General features: G+C 45.5%; 1 protein-coding gene across 9 annotated transcripts in view; it reads right to left on the bottom strand.

The window, feature by feature from the left end:
* Nucleotides 1-15000, bottom strand: part of ptprk (protein tyrosine phosphatase receptor type K) — a 137480-nt gene that overhangs the window by 71805 nt on the left and 50675 nt on the right. For all 9 annotated transcript variants that reach the window (XM_077016606.1, XM_077016599.1, XM_077016600.1 and 6 more), the window contains 2 exons: nt 6448-6529; nt 3005-3120 (listed from right to left, as the gene is read on the bottom strand). In XM_077016606.1, the coding sequence (XP_076872721.1) occupies nt 3005-3120; nt 6448-6529 (198 nt within the window). The remainder of the gene's footprint in view (nt 1-3004; nt 3121-6447; nt 6530-15000) is intronic.

The following is a 15000-nucleotide window of genomic DNA, read 5'->3' as shown; positions in this document are numbered from 1 at the left end:
TCCTCCTATCTCAGACTCCCTATACACCACTGTTATGACTCCTCCTATCTCAGACTCCCTATACACCACTGTTATGACTCCTCCTATCTCAGACCCCCTATACACCACTGTTATGACTCCTCCCATCTCAGACCCCCTATACACCACTGTTATGACTCCTCCCATCTCAGACCCCCTATACACCACTGTTTTGACTCCTCCCATCTCAGACCCCCTATACACCACTGTTATGACTCCTCCCATCTCAGACCCCCTATACACCACTGTTATGACTCCTCCCATCTCAGACCCCCTATACACCACTGTTATGACTCCTCCCATCTCAGACCCCCTATACACCACTGTTATGACTCCTCCCATCTCAGACCCCCTATACACCACTGTTATGACTCCTCCCATCTCAGACCCCCTATACACCACTGTTATGACTCCTCCCATCTCAGACCCCCTATACACCACTGTTTTGACTCCTCCCATCTCAGACCCCCTATACACCACTGTTTTGACTCCTCCCATCTCAGACCCCCTATACACCACTGTTATGACTCCTCCCATCTCAGACCCCCTATACACCACTGTTATGACTCCTCCCATCTCAGACCCCCTATACACCACTGTTATGACTCCTCCCATCTCAGACCCCCAATACACCACTGTTTTGACTCCTCCCATCTCAGACCCCCTATACACCACTGTTATGACTCCTCCCATCTCAGACCCCCTATGCACCACTGTTATGACTCCTCCCATCTCAGACCCCCTATGCACCACTGTTATGACTCCTCCCATCTCAGACCCCCTATACACCACTGTTTTGACTCCTCCCATCTCAGACCCCCTATACACCACTGTTTTGACTCCTCCCATCTCAGACCCCCTATACACCACTGTTATGACTCCTCCCATCTCAGACCCCCTATACACCACTGTTATGACTCCTCCCATCTCAGACCCCCTATACACCACTGTTATGACTCCTCCCATCTCAGACCCCCTATACACCACTGTTATGACTCCTCCCATCTCAGACCCCCTATACACCACTGTTATGACTCCTCCCATCTCAGACCCGTATATATCACTCCACTATTTAGGCATTTTCAATCACAAAGCGGTTTTGCATGCTGTCATTACATACGTGCACACACACACACACACACACCCGCACACACAAAGTGCATGCTGCCACCACACACAAACACACACACACACGCTCAGTCATTATAACCAAGCTGATGTAAACAGTGAGCCAAATTTCATTGGCTGTTGTGCAAACAATTGTGACATGTCAGAAATTTGTCTCAAAAAAGTTAGTGGCACTGCTTTGTATAAACAGCCCATGGAGCGGGCATACACACATACACACGGATTTAAATACCCCTCTCAAATGAACCAAGGTCCATCAGTTGCGAGACTAATGAATGTCGGTTAGGTGTGTATGTGGCTGTAAACACACACACACGTACAAGATGATGATTCATTATCCCTTTGCCGGTGACAGGTCTCGTTAGTGTGTGTGTGGACCCGATCAGAGGAACGTAAACGTCTTCATGCTTTTCACCCTCTTCTCATCATGTTCTTGGCTCTTCCTCTGTCTCTACGGAAACGGCTACTTCACACTTCAACAGCCATATCACAAGCGACAAGGTCTCTATGCTTCTCTGTGTGTGTGTGTGTGTGTGTGTGTGTGTGTGTGTGTGTGGGATCTTTCTCTCTCTCGCTATGCCTCCCCTCATCACTATCGTCATCCTCCCTCTCATCTCTCCAACGTTTCTTCTCCATCTCAACATTTATCAGTTTATCATGAAGCAACAGGAGAGCCTTACACTTTTCTTTTACATATAACACACACACACACGTATACGCGCACGAGCACACACACACACACACACACACACGCACACTTAATGGGACAGAGCTGTGCCCTGCAGATCCTCTGTAAATTGAGAAGAGAGATTTTAACAGTTGGAAAGGAGGAAGATGAAGATCTATTCTGTCCGCATTAACCCAATCCATTCTCTCCACTGCCCCCTCTCTCTAACTCCTCCTACACCCCCCCTCGCCTCTCTCTCGTGCTCTCTCTCCGCACCACACCTCCACTTGTCTGTCTCCCCCTCTCTCTTTGTATCACTCCATTCTCTTGATCATCTCCTTCTCTCACTCCTCCCCCCACCTCCCTCCCTCTCTCCTTCCCTCCCTCTCTCCCTCTCTGACAGGTTCAGCTCTGATGTCCACCCCCCTGTAGGAGCTGATTAGTAACTGGCTGTTATTTATACCCCTGCTGACCACTAATAAGACAAGAGTCCCAACGGTACAATTTTTCACAACTGATGCAACTCTCAAGAAATGTGAAATTAAACTTTAAAAAAGAAAAACAAACAGGAGGAATTATTGTTTTATATAAACCATCAGACACGAATTCTCGATATGGAATGTTTCTCACCCCATCAAGTGTGTAATTTTGCAAATTTTGACACCAGCCACTTTGAAAGCTGTCAGAACCCAGGCCAAATGCAACCAGAGCCTGAACTCTGTCACAAGGCCGGCTTCTCCGTGGCCTTTCGCTGACTACAGCCCTGAGCTAAATCATTCCACTGCCATTTTCTCTGACAAGCTAATGTGGGAGGGATGCTTTGCACTGGCATAGCAGGAGATGTGTGTGATGTTTGGGGGGGGTTTAACCCCACTTTGATCACATGCTTGCCTGATCCCCCTACATCGAACTCTCCACGCATGAGACAGGGTTGTGGAGTGAAGCTGGCAGCTGCATTTAATTTGAAACTGAAAAATGTCGGTTATAGAATTTTCATTAAAACTCTGCCTCTGTGTTCTCACAGAGAAATTGATAATTCCAACATTTCCATTTTGACATTCCCGATTGGTATGATTCACATGACTGACTGTTAACTTCAGGCTGCACAATCAGAATGCTTTACATCACCTCTAAGACCGTATTGTGTATTGATGAGAGAGGGGAGGACTGAGGACTACATGCAATGCATACCTGGAGCCAGAGTTTGTTGTTGACGGCATCTCGCACAGTAGCGATGCACTGAAAAGTGGCATTCTGACCCGCGTTCACCTCCACGTCTCCCAAACGCAGGAAATGAGGGGATTTATCTACACACACACACACACACACACACACACACACACACACACACACACACACACACACACACACACACACACACACACAAAATAAAATTTTAATTACAATGAATCATTAGCAGGCTGCAAATATACTAGTGGAGCATGAAACATATCTGCATTTATATAGATGTATGGTGTAGGACCCGAGCTTGAAGGAAAAAGACCGCCTGGGAGGACGAGTTGGGATTTTTCTTTTTGTAAATTTTAATATGAATGAGGAATCAACTTCACTCCCTAATTACACTTGTGTAGTACTTTGATGCATGACTGAAATTTGTAAAAAGTGCATAATAATGAGAGGGTCCACATCCATGCCAAGTCTCCACTGGTGTTCCCCAGGGCTAAGTGCTAGGTCCTCGTCTCTCTTTACCCTCAATCTCATGGTGATGTAATATCTTCTTATGGCTTTTCCTACCACTCAAAAAACACTCAAATAATCCATTCTTTCCCTCTTCTGATGGCGTCCAGTGTTCTCTCCACACGCTTCGCAGACATCATTTCGTGCATATTAGCTTGCCACTTGAAGCTCAAACGAAGCAAACCCACATCTCTGGATATCTCAGTCCTCATCATCTCGCTGTCTCCTTCAAGAAGTCCCTGGTTCCTCTATGTGAAGCTGCATGCAGCCTTGGCTTAATTTTAGATGACTCATAGTGGTTCTTGTCTCATTAGTGTTCTTGACTCGTGATTCAAACCTGACCCAGTTATGCAGATATTCTCCATTGTAACTTGTGAAGGATTCGGTTCTTTCTCAAGCCTCAAGCTTGACCACAGCAACTCACGCCTTGCCTGTCTTGTTCTAGGAGGCATCAAGTCCCTTTCGACAGATCCAGAACGCAGCCACCCAGCTGGTTTTCAATGGTCCAAAGTTCATGCATACTATTGAGACTCCTGCATTTCCTCACTGGCTCCCAGTATCTGCTCAGACCAGATTTAAAACCCTGCTGCTCACCTACAAAACCAAAAAATGGAGCAGCCTCGAACTTCAAATATGGCACGTGGTGTGAAATGCCATGCTTCATGTTTCATGGAAAGTCTTCTGTCTTGGCTCCCTGATGGTGGAATGAACTTCCATTGTCTGTCCCTTGCAGTCTTCAAATGCAGACTGAGGACTGCTCCATTTGTGGAATATTTAAATGACCACTAATGCTGTACATATGGAAATACTACATTGCACTACTACAAACCTTTCTAGCACATGCTTCTGTTTGGCATTACACGTTTGTTCTTTTGGATTACTTTCTAGGTATCAGCACTGACTCCTGGATCTAGCAGTATTCTTGTTCAATGGTATCTTGGACTCTATCCTATTGTACTGGCTAGGATGTATTATGGGAGTAGAAAACAAAGCCCTTTTGAAAGTGGCTGTGGATAGGAGCGTCTGCTAAATGCTGACAACGTAAACGTAAATTTGTAAAGACTACAACCTACAAAAGGGCAATGTCAGTGCTGCTGTTTCACTACCCATAATTCACGGCAGCAGCTGAAGAAGGTTGTGGTCTTGCAGGCTTGTGAAAACGCACACAAAATTTGTTCTTAGCATACTATCACACTTGCTTTCTTATCTTCTCAATTTGGTGTGAAACGTCAGTTGTATCACTTCAGTTGTTCCCCCTTTGTCTGTGTCCCTCACCATCTGTGTCGGTCTTTCTCAAGACAAAATAACTTGTAAAGCAGCAAGGTGAGTTTCCAGGACTAGTCCTCTAAAAGCATCATGGCAGCATGGCAGGTTTACGATAATCTTAAACTCAGAGTGATCCTTGCTTGCCCATTTTTCCCTGAGCCATACATGGTGGTTTCTTGCAGGCGCTCAGTGTAGATCCCCACCCCACCACCGAACAACCACTGAACTACAGGGACAGTTCAACTCGAGATTCCAGCTTTCTCGGGGGAACCCTCCAAATGACACGTGCACTGCCATGCACAGACGATACTGCACTAGCACAAACATACCCCACATATGCACTCTCACACACACACACACACACACGCTCACACACACGCGCGCTCACACACAGACGCTCACACACACACACGCTCACACACACACACGCTCACACACACCTGCCCTTGCTGACTTTGTAATTGACTAGCTGGTGTATGAAAGGTGCGCTTCCTTACTGAAGCAGATCAGAGGAATTATAATCCGGATTATGAGAGGCAGTAATACCGCTCCCATATGTATTACCTGCTAATTGACAATACCTGCCTCATTATTCCCCCTAATCCTTCTGAGGGACTCAAACCAGCTGCAGCTGAGCAGGCAGGTAATACACTCACTCTTGGCCACTCACACACCACTCACTCTTGGCCACTCACACACCACTCACTCTTGGCCACTCACACACCACTCACTCTTGGCCACTCACACACCACTCACTCTTGGCCACTCACACACCACTCACTCTTGGCCACTCACACACCACTCACTCTTGGCCACTCACACACCACTCACTCTTGGCCACTCACACACCACTCACTCGTGGCCACCAACACACCACTCACTCATGGCCACTCACACACCACTCACTCTTGGCCACTCACACACCACTCACTCTTGGCCACCAACACACCACTTATTCGTGGCCACTGACACACCACACACACCACTCACTCACTGATTTAGACACACAGACTTGTGAAAAGCCTGGATAACTACTAAATGGGAAATTCCACACTTAACACATCTACACCTACAGGGTCTACCATACACCACTGGGTCTAGACTAAACCTAATGGATCTACTCTACATCTGATGGGTCTACTCTACACCTACCAGGCTCACCATACACCTGCCAGGTCTACCTTACACCACTGGGTCTACACTTAACCTAATGGATCTACTACATCTGATGGGTCTACACTACACCTAACAGGCTCACCATACACCTGCCAGGTCTACCTTACACCCCTGGGTCTACACTAAACCTAATGGATCTACTCTACATCTAATAGGTCTACACTAAACCTAATGGATCTACTCTACATCTAATAGGTCTACACTAAACCTGCTGGATTCACACCAGAACTAACAGGTCACTCCACAGGCAACAGAATAATAATAAAAATGTTCATCATACAATATTATATAATGTATTCAGTAAGGAAAATGTGTGTTATACAATATACATGTTATCTGTAAATAGGAAAAAGAGAAGAGAAAATGGGGAAAGACCAAATTCAGAATTTACAATCTTTCCTTTCTGCTAACATGACCAGTAGTCATAATTAAGGAAGCAAGCAGGAGAATGTTACTGCACCATTAACATGTAACGAGAGGTTTGCAGTACTCACCACATGGGTAACTCAGCACCTGGACATCATCGATCGCAATGAAACCCCTCCTTCCATTGGCGACCTCTGCTTCAAATATCACCTAAACACAAAGTGGAGGTGGGGGAGAGGGGGGGGGGGGGGGGGGGGGGAGGGGAGAGGGGCGGGGCGTCATTTATGAGATGGATCAGCAGCGGTCACTAAAGAAAAGTTCAAACAGCAGCGGTAACATGTCTCTTGTAGACTCTGTGTGTGTGTGTGTGGGTGTGTGTGATCATATATACATATATAGCTGATATTATTATACCCATCATGTACAATGAATGTCAGTGTAGTAACAAATCACACAGAATCTGAGGCCTAGTCCGAACTCAGTCCACACCAGACTGAGAGAAGGAAAGAGGGAAAGAAGGCAGGGGAGAGAGAGAGAGAGAGAGAGAGAGAGAGAGAGAGAGAGAGAGAGAAAGGAGGGAGGGAGATGGAGAGAAAGAAGAGATTAGCCCCTAAGGCTACCTAGCCTACACCCCACTGATTTACTTCAGCATTGATTTATTTATGACTGTGTTTTTGTTTGCTTTGTCTTTCTCTCCAATTGTCACACTACAATGCTTAATGAACGTTAATCTTAACAATTTTCTTTTTCACAAAGTATATAATGTTCAATTTCTTCTTGTATTATCCTTTAATGTTCCCAAACTCTGGACCCAAGATTTGGTAATACAAGTCTGTCACAATCATTATTTGTCATGGTAGTAAATCACTTTGAATTTAATTCAGAGAGCAGAGTGAGTCAATAACCAACCAAACTAATCTCAGGTAGAAATGGCATTTATTATATATACGCATTTTCTTTATTGTTTTTTTAAAGTAATCACTATTAATATTAAGAATATTTATAAATCACTTTAAGAATCATTTTAATTATGATACAAATCAAAGTTGTTTACATTTGAGAAAAAAAAGAGAATGTGTGCGTGTGTGCGGAAAGACCTGGTGTACATAAGCCAGCTGTGTCTGCTCACACACACCCAACACACAGCCAACACAGCCATTAAGATTAGCACAAGGGCTAACACAGACATGCAACCCCCACCACGTTACTGTGTCCTCCTGTCAGATTTACTCCACTAAAACACGGACTGACTTGGAGCAGTACTGGACCAGCTGTTTCTACATGTGATCAGTCCTTTCTCTCTTTTTCTTGCTTAGTGTTATTTTCTGGGGGGGCGGGGGGGTTACAGCTCTTGTTTATTTTCCCCAGCAGAGTAAAAAAAAAAATCAGTATTATCAATATTATACTCAGAAATGTACAATATTGCAGTCATGTTCAGTATTGCTCATACCTGTAGGGTCTCGTGTTTTTTCCTTCTGTAGATGGCAGTGAGTTTGGGTGTTAGGTTTGGTTTGGTTTAGTCTGCATAGCCACAACACTTCAACACTTCATCTGATCACATTAATCTTAAACACACCATCAGCACAAATCTGTTCTATCAAATTAGCAAAACAAATAGTCCAAAAATTAGACAGAAATGAACTCAAATACAATAACAAAACAAAAGCCAGAACGACGCCAAGCTAAGCGAGCAACAGTAGAGATGATGTCGTTTATAGGCTTACGGATCAGTAACGGATCGATCCACTAGAGACTGGGTTCACGCTCAGAGCAGGTTCACAGTGCAGTCCCACACAGAGTGGGATCATACTACACTACACAGCACAGTGCACTGTACCAATCATGTGTGATGAAAGCAGCAGCAGACGGAAACACACACCCCTTCTCACGCTCCTTTTAGACACATCTGAATGGCTTCCAACAGAGTTCACATCTCCCATGGTCCAGGCCAGGTTAGAATACAGGTAGCATTTTGCTTTGAGAAGGCGGCGTCTCTCACTCATGCACATGCATGCACATGCAGGCACACAGGCGCGCACACACACCCACACCCACTCTCTCTCTCTCACACACTCACTCACACTCTCTCTCTCTCTCTCTCTCTCTCCAAACGCAGCTGACATTTAGAGTGCAAATCTTCAATAGTCAAGAGGTGCTAAATCCCCCCACAAGCAGATTAGCATGCAAATCTGCACCAGTAGTCCTGGCAAACACATCCATGGCCTCTCCAACACCGAGGCCCTCCAACTCTGCCCTCCCTCTCTCAATCATTCTCTCAATGTCTCCATCTTGCTCTCCCTTCTCTAATCTCTCCATTTCTCTATCTCTTTTCTCTAATACCTCCCTCTCTTCCAATCCATCACCCCTCTTCCCATCTCTTCACATATTAGTCTTATGCTCACTCTCTTTCACTCAACATTTTAAGATTGTTTCTTTTCTTTTCTGTGTCCTTCCATTATTACATGCTTCCATTACAGTTCTCCCTCAACACGTATTCTGCCTCCATCCTTTCTGTCTTCATCCTCCATCCTGTCTCCATCCATCCTCTCCTCCCTTCTCCTCTCGATCTGCATCATGAAGACGGCACAAGGCAAAACGAATGGTACCTGCTGTTGTCACGGTTTCCATGGTATACAGTCTTGCTAGTTTTATACTTGACGCGTCGCGACCGGCGCGAGGGTCCGCGTAGCAAAAATGACGCAATCGCGGTGGTTCCGCCCATGCGCGAAGGCCTGTTGCGTCGCGAGGTCGTGCACCTCTCGATTTCTGCCACGCTTCAAGTGCAATGAACAAAGTCATATTTGCAGGGTTCAAACACCTTTACAAGGTGGAATTCAAGCACTAAGTACGTCACTTTCAATGTCCAGTTCAATATTTTCCAGCACCTTGCACTTAATTAAGTTAAATATTTATAGATATACTTGAAATGATTCGAAATAATTTGCTTTTTTATCACATTATTTAATGATTGTTTATTTTCAAAACGCCCAATCTTAACGTCTTCACATTCTCTCATATTTCGCCCTGAAAATTACAAGAGGCTCATATTTGTTAACGTAATACAAGAGAACTGTTCAGTCAGTAGTTATTTTTTGTGAAACAAAATACAGTTACAGTTTCAAGCATTTAGTACTTTAGACTAAATCCCAGCACTTTCAAACTTGGAAAATGCAACATTAAACTTCATCAGGTAAATTTCCCTTCACCTGATTTTTGCAGGTGTATTTCTCTACACTGCCACCTGTCCTTTCAGAGAACATTGCAATGAATGACGCATCAAGTATAAATCTCTCTCTCTCACTCACTCACTCACACACAGAGACACACACAGACACACACACTCTCCACTATTCAGGCTCAGACTGTCCTCAGCCCAGGGACAGGAGACATCACACACACACACACACACACACACGGGGAAAAGAAAAAACAAAGCAAAAACGAACTCCAGTCTCAGGAGCCATAAACAGATACTGAAGAGAGGCAAAGGGAGGAAAAGAAGGATGAAAACAAGAACAATTATGAAGAACAGAACTGAGAGAGAAACACAGACAGTGATGAGAGTGAGAGAGTGAGAGAGTGAGTGGGGAGAGTGAGAGCGAGGGTGACAGTCAGAGCTGGAGAAACCTACACACACGTGCACAGGCTCTCAACAAGATACGCAACACACACACACACACACACACGCATGCACAGAACTGGGCTGGTGATGGGGCTTGTTGCCATTAATCTGAAACACCCACACACACAAATGCCCTGTCCCCCACAAACCACCATGTGCGCTCCCACTACACACATCACCTTGAGCACCCCATACCCAAAAGTAACCACCCACTCACAATTACACCTACGTACATGCATGCATGTACACACACACACACCTCATGTCTCTCTGGGGGGGAAAGGAAAAAGAGGCAGAAACCCAAACTTTGAAAATGATGTATTCTGAATGCAGAATTGAGTGACAGTACCGTGAAACATCTGCTCCAGAAACAGCTGCTCCAGAAACAGCTGCTCCAGAAAAATTCACTCCACCAACACACGCTGCAGCAAGACGCTCCACCAACAGCATCTCCACCAACAGATGCTTCAGCTGAGCTGCATTTTTCTTCTTATTTATATTTGTTTACTTATTTACTTATTAGTTGAATTACATACAATGACCGCAAATCTCCAGTTTTGAGGAGTGCGACTACAAAATACAATAATGTATTTTATAGTACAGTATTATAATGTATTTTATAAAACTTTTTGTGGCATAGGTATTGGCACTGACTCTGGTAGGATCACAGTTTAAATGTGTGTTTGAAGTCTAACTGTTTGTATGTGCTAGCTAAGGAATTCTGAAGAGACGATTCGCTGGAAAAAGAGTTTTGTTAGCTGTGTAAATGCAATGGTCCCAACTGACACTGTGATATAGGGCTGTATTGGGATTATGCTGACAGTAAACTGCCAATAACGGGATTAAACTGCCAATTCTGTACGCCTTATTACAGGCTGTACCCCAACGCCAGGGAGAAGGTACAGTGATGTAGCATATTTAACTCCACCCACTTGAGTGGGTGGGTGTTCTGTCATCTTTTTAATGGCTGATGGAAGTAAAAAAAAAAAAAAGCACATTCAGGTTTTCTGTCAATCAGAACCCCCAACAGAGCAAACACCAGAGTCCAATAGCAGCTGGGGCCTCTGAGCACGCAGCCATGAATCACATTTCTATTGAATAGATAAATGGTTTTTCAGGCCACTAAATTATAAAACATTGATCAGACCTGGAGAACTGCATGTACCAGATCAATATTACTTTAGACTGGCACTTCAAAACACACACACACACACACACACACACACACACACACACACACACACACACACACACACACACACACACACACACACAGGAGAAGGATCAAATGAAATGGAGGAAAAGTTTGTGGCATGTCAAACAAGCACACACACCTGCAAGTGAGCAAATACAAGGGAAACACACACACACCTGCAAGTGAGCGAGTACAAGAGAAAAACACACACAACAAAAGCAGAGATTGTTTGGAAATGCAAGAAATAAAAGGAAATGCACAAGCATTTCATCTGTCCTACACAGAATCTACAGACACCCTCCCACACACACACACACACACACACACACACACACACACACACACCAAACATAAAAGAGCCCCACACATCAGCACTCTGCCAGCTGCTGCCAATGTCTCCGCCCTTCCTCCACCTGGTGTTGAAATGAAAGTGGGCCGTCTATCACTCAGAGAGATGAGAGCTGAGATGGCTCCTCCCACACACACACACACACACACACACACACACACACACACACACACACACACACACACACACACACACACACACACACACACACAGCTCCAACTCTTGGGCCTGCACTGGTCAGCAGAGACGACGGGAGACGCGGGACAATGCCCTGATCACTGCGACTCTATGAGAGGGACAGACACACTGGTCTCTCTGTCCCACTCATCCTCCCCGTCTCGGTCTGTCTCACTGTTACTCAGAAGAAAAATAAGAAGCAAAATAAACCAGAGCAACACTTATCCCACTCTCACTCTCTCTCTCTCTCTCTCTCTCTCTCTCTCACACACACACACACACACACACACACACACACACACACACACAGACACAGGGACACACTCATACACACACGCCCACGTACACACGCGCGCGCACACACACACACACACACACACACACAGCAGCTTCATGCTGGGGCATGTTAAATAGATCATTCAGTGGGAGCTCCTTGATACAAATGGCTGAGAGAAAGAAAGAAGGTGCCATCAAAACTGATTATCAGCCTCTAATAAAGCTTCACAGTCCATTGGGTCTTTGATACACACACACACACACACACACACACACACACACACACACGGACTCACACACATACATGTGAACACGTGCGCACTCACACACACAGACACAAACACACAAGGGAAATTCTAATCCGTTAAATGACTTGGAACTTTGTCACAACAGCGAAAAACTAAATCAGTTTAAAAGTAAAAACAGAAAAAAGGTTAGTGTTTTACACAAAGTCCACTCGTGGGCAGAGACATGCCTGCTGTTAGTGTTTCAGTGGTAAAGGACCATGTCTGAGTGTGCTTTAGATAATGTATGGTGAGGTTACTGGTTCATGTTCAGATATGGTATTTAAGATCACCACAACACACAGAGAGAGAGAGAGAGAGAGAGAGAGAGAGAGAGAGAGAGAGAGAGAGAGAGAGAGAGAGAGAGAACATGAGTTCTTAGGCTGTCAACTCTGACTACTCCTCCTAGCCTAGGAGCTAAGCGGGCTCGTGTAGGCCACTGGCGAACACACGCTTAGATCTTTAATAGATGCGCTGGTGTGGTGGAGTCCCGCAGGCCTGCTGAGTGCTACCTCGTGTCTCTCACTCTGACATGGTGCGGGATGGACAGCTAACGTTTCCTCCAGCATCTGTCAGTGCAGCTAGCTGATCCAACGACCTGACATGATTCTTCACTGTCTGAGCAGAGTATGAAAAGAGGGAGAGAGAGAGAGGTGGGAGACAGAGAGGGAGAGAGAGAGCGTGTGTGTGTGTGCCAGGGGCTTATCACCCCAATTTTGTTGATTTCAAAAAGGCATTTGGCACGAGAGATTACTTCATAAATAGTGTTGGGGGTAAAGGCTATGTCATTATTAAACCAATGGATTTGTGGATCAAGTGCGGGGTAAGAATTGGCTGCAAACAAAACGAGATCAGGACAGAGGAGTGACTCAAGTGTATGTCCTCAGTTCAATATTTTTCAATATTTACATCACCGAGTTAATGGTGCAGTTGGAGCTGTCTGTGCCCCCTGGACACACCCTACAAGACAGTGAAGTTCAGTTCTTGCTCTGTGTAGATGACCTGGTGCACAGAGGTTACAACAGCAGTTACAGCAACAGTTCCTCCCAGAGAACTACTGCCAGAACTGGGCCCTGGCAGGGAACCTGTTAAACCTATGCCTGGCAACGAAGACTCACAGAGAAACATTCCGATCTCCCAGAAGAAGCCCAGATATCAGAACAGCAGTTCACTCTAGTTCACTGTAGGCAACACTACCTCCGTGCACACGATGCAGTGCATTCAGCTTGGCCTCATCATTAATCGAGTTTCGTTACAGTGGAAAAACCTTACCAATACCTTAGTAGACCAATAAAAAAGAAATTCTACATCAGAATTTCAGAACTGCACATTTCAATTTGGTGCAGATTAGTTGGTAGCCCACAGCAACGTGTGGAAGTGGGTGCACTCGGTCATCATAACTACACTCGGAGACAAGCAGCCAATAGAAGCCCTGCATGCAGAATTTGGCTGAATGATTATAAAACCCCAAGGGATGATGCCCTCCAATGCACGCAGGGTAGAATTAGGCTGATTTGCATGATCAATAAACATATAAAAAAGATCCTTAAATTCCTGGATGCATTTAAAGAACAATCCCAGAGGAACACTGCATTTAGAGACACAGAGAATCACCACCAGAAACACTAGGAAGTTTCATCTTAGTCATCTGGTTCTGAGGTTCGAAACTCCAACAACCACTAGCACAGACCAGCCTCCCACCAGCATGGCTTCACCACCAAACCTAAAACTCAACCAAAATCAAAGGAAAAAAAACTATTCGAAATACTGTGACTATGAAACTAAAACTAAGTTAGAGAGAGAGAGATTAGAGAGAAACTGGGACCTAAACAGAGCGTATGAATTGGCATCTCATTACTGTATTTCATTACTGCCAGAGACCCAAAGCAGACAGATCCTGCTAAGTGAGCACTGTCTAGCCTGCATGTGCAGGGCCCATCAAACCTTGCTGCAAAATATGTAGCAACATGTCATTGCCAGAAAGACAGTCAATGACAACCTCCCTTTCTCCTCATTCCTTACATCCCACACACACACACACACACACACGCACGCTCAAACACCTATGCTAAGAATGTATACATATTAACTGAATACACTAGCTTGCTAATGTCCATTAACGCTGTTGTTTATTGGTTGGTGGTAGTTTTGCTTTTGTACTTATTTTAGAGAGGGGGGGTCCAGAGAGATGTACGAGAGTGATGGAGGGAGTCGGAAAGGGAGTGAGAGGGCTCTGAGAGTGAGAAACAGTGGGCTCAGAGTGAGAGAGTGGGCTCGGAGTGAGAGAGAGAGAGGGCTCGGAGTGAGAAACAGTGGGCTCAGAGAGAGACAGCGGGCAGTGAGTGTGAGAGAGAGGGCTCGGAGTGAGAAACAGTGGGCTCAGAGAGAGACAGCGAGCAGTGAGTGTGAGAGAGAGGGCTCGGAGTGAGAAACAGTGGGCTCAGAGAGAGACAGCGGGCAGTGAGTGTGAGAGAGAGGGCTCGGAGTGAGAAACAGTGGGCTCAGAGAGAGACAGCGGGCAGTGAGTGTGAGAGAGAGGGCTCAGAGTGAGAAACAGTGGGCTCAGAGAGAGACAGCGGGCAGTGAGTGTGAGAGAGAGGGCTCGGAGTGAGAAACAGTGGGCTCAGAGAGAGACAGCGGGCAGTGAGTGTGAGAGAGAGGGCTCGGAGTGAGAAACAGTGGGCTCAGAGAGAGACAGCGGGCAGTGAGTGTGAGAGAGAGGGCTCTGAGTGAGAAACAGTGGGCTCAGAGAGAGACAGCGGGCAGTGAGTGTGAGAG

This window comes from Brachyhypopomus gauderio, chromosome 9 (assembly GCF_052324685.1).
Source record: "Brachyhypopomus gauderio isolate BG-103 chromosome 9, BGAUD_0.2, whole genome shotgun sequence".
In the NCBI taxonomy this organism is placed as follows: Eukaryota; Metazoa; Chordata; class Actinopteri; order Gymnotiformes; family Hypopomidae; genus Brachyhypopomus; species Brachyhypopomus gauderio.
The sequence above is the reverse complement of the archived record's forward strand: the minus strand, read 5'-3'. Positions and strand labels throughout refer to the sequence as shown.